The sequence below is a fragment of the Pseudophryne corroboree genome, chromosome 7, assembly GCF_028390025.1.
Source record: "Pseudophryne corroboree isolate aPseCor3 chromosome 7, aPseCor3.hap2, whole genome shotgun sequence".
Classification (NCBI taxonomy): domain Eukaryota; kingdom Metazoa; phylum Chordata; class Amphibia; order Anura; family Myobatrachidae; genus Pseudophryne; species Pseudophryne corroboree.
The window spans coordinates 377089052-377103979 of NC_086450.1; the positions used below are offsets into that span (position 1 = coordinate 377089052).

At 44.9% G+C, this 14928-nt stretch overlaps 1 protein-coding gene across 1 annotated transcript in view; it reads left to right on the forward strand.

Annotated features, from left to right (window-relative positions):
• The first annotated feature begins 4478 nt into the window (after positions 1 to 4478).
• LOC134945332 (cytochrome P450 2K1-like) overlaps positions 4479 to 14928 on the forward strand; it is a 182350-nt gene continuing 171900 nt past the window's right edge. Inside the window, exon 1 of the mRNA XM_063934536.1 lies at positions 4479 to 4755. Coding sequence (XP_063790606.1) covers positions 4561 to 4755 — 195 coding nt within the window. The 5' untranslated portion in view covers positions 4479 to 4560. The remainder of the gene's footprint in view (positions 4756 to 14928) is intronic.

Consider the following 14928-nt stretch of genomic DNA (forward strand, 5'->3'; position numbering starts at 1 on the left):
AAAGATTAGCAGAAGTGCGAATAGAAAATTCTTAGCAGTTTCTGAGTAGTGTAGCCCTGTAAAATAAATAAATGCTCAGCAGGATATATAGAAAGGTAATTGCTCTATGAGGACTACATTAAATATATGTTTATATGTACATATATATATATATATATATATATTAGGTATTTAATGCCTGTGTAAATATATAAAATACATTTCATCTGTGTAATGTCTATGTAAATATATGAAATATAATCCATCTGTATAATGTAATACTGGTACTATATGGAGGGTTGCTGGTGGTAAATATGTACCATAAACAGTAAATTTGGTTCTGGGTGACGGGGGCCCCGTGGCACTAGCAGGGCTATAGAGACTTTTCCAGAAGCCCTCGTGCCGACTATGGGGTACCCGGATTGTGAGATCAGTTAAGGGGAGCGCGAGGGAGAAGCGGGAAAAAAAACGGACAGAGAGAGCTGCGAGGGGTTGAACTCGGAGGAGTCCCTGTGAGGCTGAGGTGGAGAAACGGAGTCGCTGTATCGTCCGGCCATGGAAACCTCCGGTGTGTCCCTCCAAGTTAAGAGAGAGATATTAAATAGACTTACCCGCGGTAATCGTCTAAGGGGAGCCGTGTGCACGGAGAGGATTGCGGGCAGCAGAGGACCCGGCAACGGAGGAGTGACTGCCTCAGTGACAGCGGCGGTGAGGAGAACTCCAACGGGGCAGCGCAGAAAGCTTATCCCCAAACACACCCCCAGGGCCCGGCTAACAGGTGCTCCACCAACCCGATCAGGGCAGAGGTGACTCATAAACCGTGAGTGACTGTATAAGGGAGGGTAGGAGGCGGTTTCAGCCATTGCAGAGAAGGAGAGGGCTGGTCTTGCATAAACTAATTCACAGAAAGGGCCCCCCACTGAAGGGGATTTCACACAGTAAAGTCTACGGCAGTGAAGGGATTTTATCCCAGCAACTCACAAGCACTTCTTCTTTCAGGGATATATGCACAGTACTAATAAAAGTGGCTATCCTTTAGTGAAAGGAACAATAATCTCTAATTGTACAGAGTATGAAGTTGCAGCTATAAGAAAGTAACTAACTTGTTTAATAAATTATAATTAGAGCCTGCACCCCTTTCACGCTATAATTACCCATTACTGCCATTATAACAAGATGAAAACGGCAAGTGAACAACAGCACTACCTGAGGGAAAGGAATTGCAGAAGTCAAAAATCCCACTCCTAGTTTTAATCATTTAGGAGTGACACAAGCACTGGACATTGGTGTGGAGGGACGTGAGAGGGGTGGACTTCACAGATATAGACCAAGTAATGTGTAACCCCAGGGACAAATGTGCATAGACTTTGCCTCACATAATATAACCCTGATTATATGAGTCACTGTGCATGTTAACAGGTGGCTCTACCATACCACCTTGAATATATGGTATGGGCATTAAAGCATACTAATTAAATATTCCCGATTCGGACAAAGGATCGGATGATAATAGAGGTGGAATGATCCTCCGTGGCTATCTCTGAAGTAAGTAGATGGGGGAGACCGATCCTAGATGTATTCTGTATAACCATCTGGATATAGAAATCTATTGAGAAATTCCCAGTCATAAGTGGTGTTGACCAGGGTGGAATAAAGAGCAGAGGATTTTCAAGTTAATAACACTGACTATTATAAGGAAGGTTGGAAAAACAACAAAATCACACTTCACTGTGATAAAGAGGATTATTCTAGATGTACCTAGGTATATAACTTTAGGGACGCCTGTAACTGTGCTCTCAATCTGCCGAGACATAATCCTTGGGCTCCTAATAGACCCTTGATACTCCCCGAACAGTATCCTAGTATAACCCTGAAAAATACTATCCTGGAAAAGGTACAAAATAGGGTGTAACTATATGTAACTCTACTATTAAGGTACCATAATCACAAGTACAGTCATCATTGAGTGAAGAATACATCGGGAGTACAAAAGGTAAAACTGGGCCCCAACAGTGCACCAACGATAACCAACGGGTATACCCAACACATAAACTTGAGACTGCAGTGTGACTGATAAGATTATAGTAAGTGTATTAATAATCTATCTGATAAACCTAGGTAAACTAAGTGGTTGTATGGTATAACAGGTAATAATTTATGTATAGGAATATATGTTGGTAAATTATATCTTTATTTTGCGGGTAATGATTTCAATTGCCTATATGAATTGGTAAGGTATCGAGAACCTAAAGTTAGGAAGTGTTTATTCTGTGAAGAAAAGAACATGAGAAGGTATTAAAGTACTATTAATAAATACTTACCGTTTAAGGGGACCAGTTGTCTCATTCATCCGAATATCCGAATCTGAAAAACAAACGAAGACACAACAGGTAAATTAAACATCTTAACCAACCCACACGAGACAGTAAATATAACACTACTTTCAACAGCTTTCCCAAGCAAGCCTGGGTTGGAACAATCACTGCTTGGGTGGAGGCACTCCGTCATATGTATTAAGTAACCCCGTGAGGTGAAATTGGGTTACAGTAGCTCGAGACTTACTCCTACATTGTGATCAGTTCAGTCAGTTTCGTTCCTGGTTTGACGTCACAAACACACCCAGCATTCGGCCAGACACTCCCCCGTTTCTCCAGCCACTCTCGCGTTTTTCTCTTAAACGCGTTTATCCGCACACTCCCAGAAAACGGTCAGTTTCCGCCCAGAAACACCCACTTCCTGTCAATCACTCACCGATCAGAACGATGAAAAAACTTAGTTACGCCGTGATAAAATACCTAACTTTTGTGTAAAATAACTAAGCGCATGCGCTCTGCGAACCTTGCGCATGCGCAGTAAGCGACTAATCGCAGTATAGCGAAAATCGGCAACGAGCGAACAACTCGGAATGACCCTCTATAAGTATGAGGAATGCGATCTGATCACTGGGAAAAAAAAGAACTAAAGGGTTTGGAACAGTTTTTCAGGCTCCAAAAGCCTTTTAATACATTTAAGTGATGCTAAAATAATGTGAAATCGGTGTGAAAACACCCTTTTTAACATTTTCTTTGTAAAAATAATGTTAATAAATATGCCCAAAGTCCCTCTTAGTGCATCCAAATATTGACTCATTTATATCACACAATCAGAGCCGGCCCTAGGCGTAGGCAAACTAGGCAAATGCCTAGGGCATTTGGAATGCCTATGGGAACAAGAAGCTTCTGCTGATTAAAATGATATGCAGCATGCCTATATTATGTGTGTGACTGCGGCTCTGTCTGCATACGAAATGCATTACTAATGTGCGGAATTATATGTATAAGGTGTACTACAGTACTTTGTGGTGTAACATATAGAAAGGGCACTACTGTGTGGCCTAATGTGAATAAAGAGCAATATGGTGTGGTGTAATGTGAATAAGAGGCACTACTGTGAGGAGTAACATGGTACTACTGTGTGATGTAACGTGAATAAGAAACACTATTGCATGATATAGTGTGAATAAAGTTGCAGTACTGCGTGGCTTAATTTCTACTTGGGGCATTATTTGTTGCCATGCCCCTTCCCAGCACCGCTTTGGGTTGCGCACCAAATGTGCACACTGTTCTTATTTAAAATATTGGTGGTAGGAGCACCAAATGAGGACTGCTATGGGTGAGGGGTGATGGTGCTGGGAAAGGTGTACGGGGTCAGAGGCAGAACTAGCGTCTGTGCAAGGGGGCACCAGCCAAAATCTTGCCTAGGGCATCATATTGGTTAGGGCCGGCTCTGCACACAATGATAACGTGCAAATTCTAAATATCCTGACAGTAGACAGACTATTATAACCTAATAATTACATATCATTTTCTTTCCAGTACACTTTTACTTTAACCACTTGCCTGGCATGGTCGCATCAGATACGACCATACCAGCAAGTGTCTTATCTGACCTGGTCGCACAGGATGCGACCAGTCAGATAAACAGTGTTTGCAGCGGCAGGGAAGAGAAGGGTTCCTCTGCCTCCCTACACCCTCCCCCAGTGTTTGCCGTGCTGCCGATCACTGCTGAAGGGAAGTGTAAATGAACCTCCACCCCCCACCCCCAATCTCCCCCTGTGTACCTGGTGGCTGTACAAGCTTTCAAAATGAAAGCCGCACTGGTCGCGATGTTTCCGATGGTCATGATGTTTCCAATGTTGGTGAGTGATGTTCCGATGTTTAGGAAAAAAAATATTTTTTTTCAAATATATTTTTTTTTTATATTTGTCATTATTTTTTAACTAACATCATTTAGAATAAGGTCAAATACATGTTCTACAACTAATTCACTCAACCCCTCCTCCCCCTGAGCATTTTTTTCGGAAAAAAATTTAAGTGGTTAAATTGCCATGGTGGGTTACCTTAAAATACCCTAGGCGATACAGCAGATGAAAACAGTTTTGTGCCCACACAATGAAGGTCAGCTAATCATGTTTTGTTGCAACAAGCCAACCAGAAAATGGGTGTTTCCTAGTGAAGAGCAACATATGTTAGGAGAGCTAAGTCCAGTGTAAAAGTGTCTATATGACAGGAGAGTAGGAAAGCTCCATAACAGAGCTGCAGGATGACTTTTATAACTGACTCTCTGTCTAGGGCCGATGTGTTACTGTGCCTGACAGCCTGCATTGCATTCCTCATCTACTGGATCAATGGCTCTAAGAAGAGTACAAGAAATATGCCTCCTGGACCTACCCCTCTCCCCTTCATTGGGAACCTCCACTCGATGGACATGAATAAACCCTACAAGTCATTGATGGAGGTAGGACACTGATCATATCCATCTATCTATCTATCTATCTATCTATCTATCTATCTATCTATCTATCTATCTATCTATCTATCTATCTCTATCTTTGATGCTTAGTATATATCAAAGCCTTTTTATTGGGGTGATGCTGTATACTACTATTGCCTAGGATGATTTTTATTCACTTACAGTATATTTTCATATGACTAAAATGTAGGTAATACCAATATATGTTTCTGAGTCCTACCTGTGTTACTATAACCTCATGTGACTTTAATCTATGAAATTAGCATACTATACATGTATCTGCAGTTTCTGCAGTGGGGTACACTTGTATTACACAGGGAATAACATCGGGTGTAGAGTTGGATCTTGATCCGAGGCACCAACAGGCTAAACTTTGACTGTTCCTAGGATGCACTGCACCGCCTCATCTATATCCCCGCCTCCAGGCACTGGAGCTCAGTTTGTAAGTTGGTGCCTGCAGTGCAGGCGGCTAACAGGGAGGGCTGCATTATGCAGCCCTGAAAAGAGCTTTTCTGCGAAGAAAGACTTCAAGGGCCGCAGCATAGGCACCTGGTGCTATATGTCATACTGACATATCGTGCTGCGGCTCCCTCACCACCCCCAACAGCGCTGTATACTCCCGCGCCCTGGTTGCCGGGTACTTAAAGCGGAGGCGCTCCGGTCTTCTCAGGCACACACACTGCCGCTGCTCTCCAGGATCGCCTGGCTGCACGATAGTCTAGAAGGTAAGAGGGTCCCCCAGGCGGGACCCGCTGAAATCGCGATCCGGGACGTGGTCTCTGGAAATGGACCACGCCGCTGGCGAGGACACTGTGGCCGTGCAGGGACCCCACTATATTCACCAGGACAGGGAGCACAGGTCAGATTTACTAAAATCCATTTATTACAGGCTCTATAGTCAGGGCCGTTGAGAGCCACGCAGGGCCCCAGTAAAGGATGGGAGCGTGGCATATTAAGTGGGCATGACTTTTCCATTTAGTTTAAAAATATGTGAATAATAAAATAATTGCGGTGCCACTTACAAGGGGGGTGCAGTTTTAACATAGGGAGGTACTGTTTTAACATAGGGAGGCAAGGGGCGGGCACCCACTTCCTACTTTACTTGACCTAAAAGCGGGTCCCTCCTCCCCAGCCAGCGCCATTTTCCCAGTGATATTTGGGAAAATGATGCTGGCCACTAGAAAGCAAAGACTGTGGCACAGCAAAGACTTATATCATCGGGAAGATATCACAGCAGTACAGGTATCCACGGGTGGGGGTGTAGCAGACCTGGGCCCCCAGGGCCCCTCCAGCAGTCCAGGCCCGGGTAATTTGTACCCACTCCCCCTGCCTCTTGGCACCACTGTCCATAGTACCTGGTGGTGAAGTCCAGCAAAGGGGATAAGGTGCTGATCTGTAGCCCCTCCCCCAGCCCCAGGCGCCAGCAGATGTTCCCGCCCTGGAGCTCCATCTCTCTCTCTCCCTCACTCCCTGTCAGCGGTTGGGCGCCATTACACAGAGCTGCGCTGATTCTGGGACTGGTGGGCACTGTCTCCTCTGTAAAGCCGCCTACCTCATCAGCGCTGTGCTTTTACAGGACTCTTAAGTATACTTCATGTCATTTAGACAGTGTTAGTTAAGAACAAGTGCATACCTACAGGAATATTTAGTACAGGTATTCTGTGATATACATCCAGTATTTACTGTGCATTGTTATATCTGTATACATACATAGTTTTATGTAGTATTACTAGTCCAGTGCAGTCTTATTGTTGTGTGCAATAATTTCTGCATTGTACATGTGACTGTGGGTGCCTATAGCTGCTGTGCGGTTTCCATTCCGTGTATCACATATTGCTATCACTATATTCTGTACCCTGAGGGGGATAAGTGCATCAGGGTCCCATATATATATATAGTGTTTCACAGTATATACTGTCTGGCTATATTGTACTGTTACGCCCTAAGGCTACGTTTCCACCATATAATGTCTGCTACACAGGGTGAGATATTCGTGGCTGATCCTGCGGATTTATCTGAGGAGAATATTCCAGCTGAGGGTCCAGGTATCGGGGGTTCTGTACCCCTCAGTCAGTCTGCAGCACCGGTGGCACACCAAGACCCACCTTGGGCTGCTTTTTCTAATTTACTGACTACGCTTGTAACGAGACTTACACCCCCTGTGGGACCTCCTGTGCCATTACAGCCACATATTGTCCCTGTAATTAATCCGCCATGGGCGGATACTCTGTTAACTCAGTTACAGCAGTTAAATCAGTCTTTGGTTAAACAAAAACCTAACCCTCGCTCTCCTAGGACCAAAGGATCATCTAAGCGGGCCATTTCATCCTCACAATCCACTCATGTTTCGAATACTTCATCCGATGAAGATGGGGTATATACTGACCCATCAGATACTGATGCAGATGCTTCTGATGAGGAATCTACAACGCAGGTTGATGTTCCTGACCTATTGGAAGCCATCAACCTGATTCTTCAGATTGATGATGAAACTGAACCTCCAGATACGTCTAAAAAACCTGATAAGTTCAAACCTCAGAAGGTTACTAAATTAGTTTTGCACATTCTGATCATTTAGTTGACATACTTCAGGAATCCTGGGAGTCTCCAGGAAAGAGATTCTCCCTATCTAAAAAGATGCTAGCTCGTTATCCCCTCTCTGCAGAGTTAAGTAAGAATTGGGAAACACCACCACCGGTGGACTCACATGTAGCGCATCTTGTGGTGTCTTCTACTCTGCCTGTCACTACCGTCACCTCTCTGAAGGAACCGATGGATAAAAGTGTGGAGGGTTGCTTGAAGTCTATCTACACTCTTGCGGGTGCCGTACATAGACCCACTATAGCAGCTTCTTGTGCTGCAAAAGGTCTTGAAGCCTGGGTTCAAGCTGTTGAGGCAGAGCTACCTCTGAATTTTCTGATAATGCCAGTGTCTTTCATATATTACCACAGCTTCTCATTACATTCAGGAGGCGGCTTCTGATGCCGGTGTTATGGCGGCCAAAGTGTCTACTACGTCCTATCTGGCTCGCCGGTTTCTGTGGTTGTGGTCCTGGTCGGTGGACCTGGACTCTAAAAAGACCTTGGAGGTAATCCCTTTTAATGGAGACATACTATTCGGGGAAGATTTGAACAAGATTGTTGCTGACTAAGACTGCATGTCTACCACGTACTAATCCTTCGACTCCAAAGGCTAAAAGTACCTCCTTTCGACCTCCAAGTAAAGCAAAGGGTTAGGCGTACCCGAAACAGGCTTGCACTTCCAAAACCTCTAAGCCCAAGCCTAAACGTTCTTGGGCTGCCCGTCAGCCTGCTTCCAAACCAGACAAGCCTGCTGCATGACGGTGTGTGCCTCCCTCTGGGGGACCCCAGGGTGGAAGGCCGACTTCTGCGGTATATGTTTACAGACCACTTCAGATGCCTGGGTTAGGGAAGTCGTCACTCGCAGATACGCCATCTCTTTCAAGACACGTCCCACTCACCAGTTTTGCTCGACAGTTATCCCTTTGGATCTGTTAAAAGCAATTGGATCTGTTAAAAGCAAAAACTCTACATTTGGTGGTACAATCCCTCCAGGACACAGGAGTAATAGTGCCGGTGCCTCTGTCTCAGAGGGGCAGGGGGTACTATTCAACGCTGTTCCTAGCCCTGAAGCCAAATGGATCCTCTCGGACCATTCTCAACCTCAATTCTTTGAACAAATTTGTGAAGGTATCCAAATTCCGTATGGAAACTCTTCACTCTATTGTTCTGGCTTTAGAGCCCAGGGACTATATGGTATCCCTGGACATACAGGATGCTTACCTACACATACCTATTGCCATGTCACATCAGCGGTATATGCGGTTTACTATTGGCAACCTACATTATCAATTCCAAGCCTTTCCTTTTGGACTGACCACAGCTCCTCGGATCTTTACCATGGTCATGGCAGTTATGACGGCCGTTCTCCGTCATCAAGGCATTAGGATCCTGCCGTATCTGGATGACTTGCTGATCCTGGCAAATTCCCCAGAGGTTCTACTCCGTCATCTAGAACTGATGGTCCAATTCCTACAAGCCCACGGATGGCTCATCAATTGGAAGAAATCCTCGCTGGTTCCTGCTCAGAACATGATGCACCTGGGGGCACTCTTGGACAGACACAACCAATGTTTGTTCTTGTCTCCAGAGAAGGTCCTGAAACTTCAGGACAGGATAAGATGCTTCCTCTTTTGCCCGAGAGTGTCAATACACTCGGCGATGCAAGTACTAGGCCTCATGGTGTCGGCTTTTGACATGGTGGAGTATGCTTAATTTCATTCCCGCCCTCTGCAGAGGTTAATCCTTTCCAACTGGGAGGGCCTGCCTCACCGGATCAGATCTCACATGATCTCCTTGACTCCGGAGGTTCGTCTGTCACTGAGCTGGTGGCTACAGGACCAACAATTGAGCAGGGGTCTGGATTTCCAACTGGGTCCTCCTAACGACGGATGCCAGTCTGCGGGGTTGGCGCATGGTGTTAAAGCAACACTCTCTTCAGAGTGGGCCAGGGAGGAATCTCTCCTCCCGATAAATATTCTGAAGTTGTGGGCAGTGTTCACTGTTCTGAAACTCTGGTACAGAACAGGCCGGTGTTCAAGTACAGTCGGACAATGCCACCACGGTGGCGTACATAAATCATCAAACGAAGCCGCATGGCAATGTTGGAAGTATCAAAGATTCCTCAATGGGCGGAACGCCATCTGACAGCCATATTGGGAGTGTTCTTTCCGGGGGTCCTCAACTGGGAAGCGGACTTCTTCAGTCGTCAGGATGTACACGCCGGAGAGTGAAGCCTTCATCCAGAAGTCTTTCAACTCCTAGTGGACAAGTGGCGCCTACCGGATGTAGACCTGATGGCATCTCAACACAATCACAAGGTTCTGGTCTTCGGAGCAAGGACAAGGGATCCTCAAGCGGCATTTGTGGATGCACTGGCAATTCCATGGAACTTTTGGCTGCCGTACGTGTTCCCTCCGGTGTCACTCCTGTCCAGGGTAATAAGGAAGTTCAAGAAAGAAGGAGGAATACTACTTCAAATCACTCACTTGCGTGGCCCAGATGGCATTGGTTCTCAGACCTACAGGGTCTCTCGATAGAGCGTCTTCTTCTACTTTCGCAAAGCCCAGACCTCCTCGTTCAGGGCCCTTGTGTCTACCAGGATCTGGCCCGACTGGCTTTGATGGCGTGGCTCTTGAAGCTTCACTCCTGAGGGCCAAAGGATTTTCTGAGGCGGTCATTCAAACTATGTTGGAAGCACGTAAACCAGCTTCGGCTAGGATTTATTATAGGGTCTGGAATTCTTACTTCACCTGGTGTGCTGCTAAGAATTACGATGCATTCAAGTGCAGTACTGCCAAACTTTTGGCTTTTCTGCAACAGGGCCTGGACTTAGGCCTTCGTCTGGCCTCCTTAAAGGTTCATATTTCAGCCTTGTCGGTGTGGTTTCAGAGAAAAATTGCGTCTCTGCCTGACATTCATACGTTCACTCAGGGTGTTTTATGGACTCAGCCTCCCTTTGTCCCTCCTGTGGCTCCTTGGGATTTGTCTGTTGTTCTGAATGCCCTGCAAGAGTCTCCATTTGAACCATTTGCCTCTGCTAGACAGGTTTCAGACTTGGGTGCCTTATCCTGTCGGTCACCTTTTCTGATTTTTCATCGTGACCGTGCGGTTCTTAGAACTTGCCCTGGTTATCTACCTAAGGTTGTGTCATCTTTCCACCTTAACCAAGAGATTGTGGTTCCGGCCTTTATCTCTCCTGGTTTGTCCTTCAAAGAGCGGTCTTTGGATGTGGTAAGGTCTTACCATAAATCTCCTTTTTTCAGCAATTATTATTATATGTGGTAAACTTTTGATCAGTAACTTCTATGGGACTATACTACCCAAATGGTTGTCCAGTCTATCTCTCAGCACAGTACAGTGCTTCTGGAAAATACTCATAAAGTGGCCTCAAGCTATAGGTGTGTTCAAATTGCCACTAGGCTGGAACAAACCCACAGAGTGTGGCGCAATCAGGACTGGTTCTAGACCTTGTGGCGCCCAGGGCGAATGTTTCCTTTGACGTCGCCCTTTCACTCCCCCAATTTAAAACGCGCGTCACAAAATAGGGGTGTGGCCACAGAATAGTACCAATTCACATTACACCGCACAGTAGTGTCCGTCAGTCACATTACACCACACATTAGTATCCCTTATACACATTATGCCATGTTATAGCCCTTACACACATTGCGCCAGGTAGCCCTTTATACACATTGCACCAGATAGAGCCTGGTAGAAGTGCAATGAGGTAGCTGTATGACTAAGCCAAGCGACACAAACAATTGGCCCATCTAGAAGTGGCACTGCAGTGGCAGACAGAAGGGCAGATATCAAAAAAGGACTCAAACAGCACATGATGCAAAGAAGAAAATAAGGTGCACAGAGGTTTCTGTATGACTAAGCTAAGCGACACAACCACCTGGCCCATCTAGTAGTGTCACGCAGTGGCTGAATGTTGAGAGTGGGCCGCAATGGCAGCATCTCTAGCACGCCCCTGTCATTTTAAAATAATTCTGCAATTGGTGGACTTATATGGCAGTATCCCAGGACTAATACAGCAGTAGCACTGGACTCATATGGCAGTGTCAGACAGGATGGCACTTTTCAAAAACTAGGCCCCAAACAGCACCTCATGCAAAGATGTCGAAGAGGTGCAATGAGGTAGCTGTATGACTAAGCCAAGCGACACAAACAATTCCCACTGGAATTATATGTCCAAAACACTGGAATTAAATGGCAAAATCACTGGAATTATACTGCAAAATCACTGGAATTATACGTCCAAATCACTGGAATTATATGTCTAAATCACAGGAATTAAATGACAAAATCACTGGAATTAAATGGCAAAATCACTGTAATTATACTGCAAAATCCCTGGAATTATACGTCCAAATCAATGGAATCATACGGCAAAATCACTGGAATTAAATGGCAAAATCACTGGAATTAAATGGAAAAATAACGAATTATACTGCAAAATCACTGTAATTATACTGCAGAATCACTGTAATTATACGTCCAAATCACTGGAATTATACTGCAAAATCAATGTAATTATACGTCCAAATCACTGGAATTAAATGGCAGTATCACTGGACACATACGGAAGTGTCAGACAGGATGGCACTTAAAAAAAATAGTCCACAAACAGCACATGATGATTAGAAGAAAAAATGGTGCAAGATAGAATTGTCCTTGGGCCCTCCCACCCACCCTTATGTTGTATAAACAGGACATGCACACTTTAACAAACCCATCATTTCAGCGACAGGGTCTGCCACATGACTGTGGCTGAAATGACTGGTTTGTTTGGGCCCCCACCAAAAATAGAAGCAATAAATCTCTCCTTGCACAAACTGGCTCTACAGAGGCAAGATGTCGACCTCATCCTCATCCTCCGATTCCTCACCCCTTTCACTGTGTACTCCTCCTCACAGAGTATTAATTCATCCCCACTGGAAACCAGCATCACATGTCCCTCTGTACTTTCTGTAGGCAATTGCTGGTAAAGGTCTTCCCGGAGGAATTTATAATTCATTTTGATGAACATCATCTTCTCCACATTTTGTGGAAGCAACCTCCTACGCCGATCGCTAACAAGGCTACCGGCTGCACTAAATACTCTTTCCGAGTACACACTGGAGGGGGGAGGGGGCAACTTAGGTAAAATAAAGCCAGTTTGTGCAAGGGCATCCAAATTGCCTCTTTTTCCTGTCAGTATACATACATGTCTGACATGCCTACTTGGATGCTGTCACTCATATAATCCTCCACCATTCTTTCAATGGTGACAGAATCATATGCAGTGACAGTAGACATGTCAATATTCGTTGGCAGGTCCTTCAGTCTGGACCAGATGTCAGCACTCACTCCTGACTGCCCTGCATCACCACCAGCGGGTGGGCTAGGAAATTTTATCCTTTTCCTCGCAGCCCCAGTTGCGGGAGAAAGCGAAGGAGGAGCTGTTGACGGGTCACGTTTCGTTTGGGTTGACAATTTTCTCACCAGTGGGCTTTGAACCTCTGCAGACTTGTGTCTGCCGGAAAGAGAGATACAACATAGGCTTTAAACCTAGGATCGAGCACGGCGGCCAAAATGTAGTGCTCTGATTTCAACAGATTGACCACCCTTGAATCCTGGCAAAACGAATGAAGGGTTCCATCCACAAGTCCCACATACATTGCGGAATCGCTCCGTCTTAGCTCCTCCTTTAATTTCTCCAGCTGCCTCTGCAAAAGCCTGATGAGGGGAACGACCTGACTCAAGCTGGCAGTGTCTGAACTGACTTCATGGGTGGCAAGTTCGAAGGGTTGGAGAACCTTGCACAAGACATAAATCATTCTCCACTGCACTTGAATCAAACCACATCACCATCAGAATCGTCATCGTCAACTTCCTCCTCAGCGCCAGCAACACCCATATCCTCATCCTGGTGTACTTCAACAGTGACATCTTCACTTTGAATATCAGGAACTGGACTGTGGGTGCTCCTTCCAGCATTTGCAGGGGGCGTACAAATGGTAGAAGGAGCCACTTGTTCCCATTCAGTGTTGGGAAGGTCAGGCATCACAACCGTCTACACACTTGGACTCTCCTTGGGGATTCGTGATACCATTTTAGAATGCACAGTTCTTTTCTGTGCTTTTTCCAGCTTAACTCTTTTAATTTTTCTAGCGGGAGGATGAGGGCTTCCATCGTCATGTGAAGCTGAACCACTAGTCATGAACATAGGCCAGGGCCTCAGCTGTTCCTTGCCACTCCGTGTTGTAAATGGCATATTGGCAAGTTTATGTTTCTCCTCAGACGATTTTTAATTTATTTTTTGGGGTATTTTTACTGAACTTTGGCTTTTTGGATTTTACATGCCCTCTACTATCACATTGGGCATCAGCCTTGGAGGCGACGATGGCATTTCATCGTCTATGTCATGGCTAGTGGCAGCAGCTTCAGCACTAGAAGGAAGTGGTACTTGATCTTTCCCTATTTTATCCTCCACATTTTTGCTCTCTATTATTTTTCTGGAGTTATATAACACAATATGCGGCACAGGAATGACTGATGGCTGATGCACAGGACACTACCACTGGTCTGATGCAGGACAACACAACAACACTGAAAGGGACTTGTTGTTATTATTATTATTATTATTATTATTATTATAATACTGTAGCACTGGACATATAGCAGCAGCGTATACCACTGTGACTGGTCACTGGAATGACTGATGGCTGATGCACAGGACACTACCACTGGTCTGATGCAGGACAACACAGCAACACTGTAAGGGACTTGTTGTTATTATTATTACAGGTTGAGTATCCCTTATCCAAAATGCTTGGGACCAGAGGTATTTTGATATCGGATTTTTCCGTATTTTGGAATAAGTGCATACCATGATGAGATATCATGGCTATGGGACCTAAGTCTAAGCACAGAATGCATTTATGTTTCATATACACCTTATACACACAGCCTGAAGGTCATTTAATACAATATTTTTAATAACTTTGTGTTCATTGAGCCATCAGAAAACAAAGGTTTCAATATCTCACTCTCACTCAAAAAAGTCCGTATTTCGGAATATTCCGTATTTCGGAATATTTGGATATGGGATACTCAACCTGTATAATACTGTAGCAGTGGACATATAGCAGCAGCGTATACCACTTTGAATGCCTGGTCACTGGAATGACTGATGGCTGATGCACAGGACACTACCACTGGTCTGATGCAGGACAACACAGCAACACTGTAAGGGACTTGTTGTTGTTATTATTATTATTATTATTATTATTATTATACTGTAGTAGTGGACATATAGCAGCAGCGTATACCACTGTGACTGGTCACTGGAATGACTGATGGCTGATGCACAGGACACTACCACTGGTCTGATACAGGACAACACAGCAACACTGTAAGGGACTTGTTGTTATTATTATTATTATTATTATTGTTATTATAATTATAATACGGTAGCAGTGGACATATAGCAGCAGCGTATACCACTGTGACTGCCTGGTCACTGGAATGACTGATGAGACAGGACACTACCACTGGTCTGATACAGGACAACACAGCAACACTGTAAGGG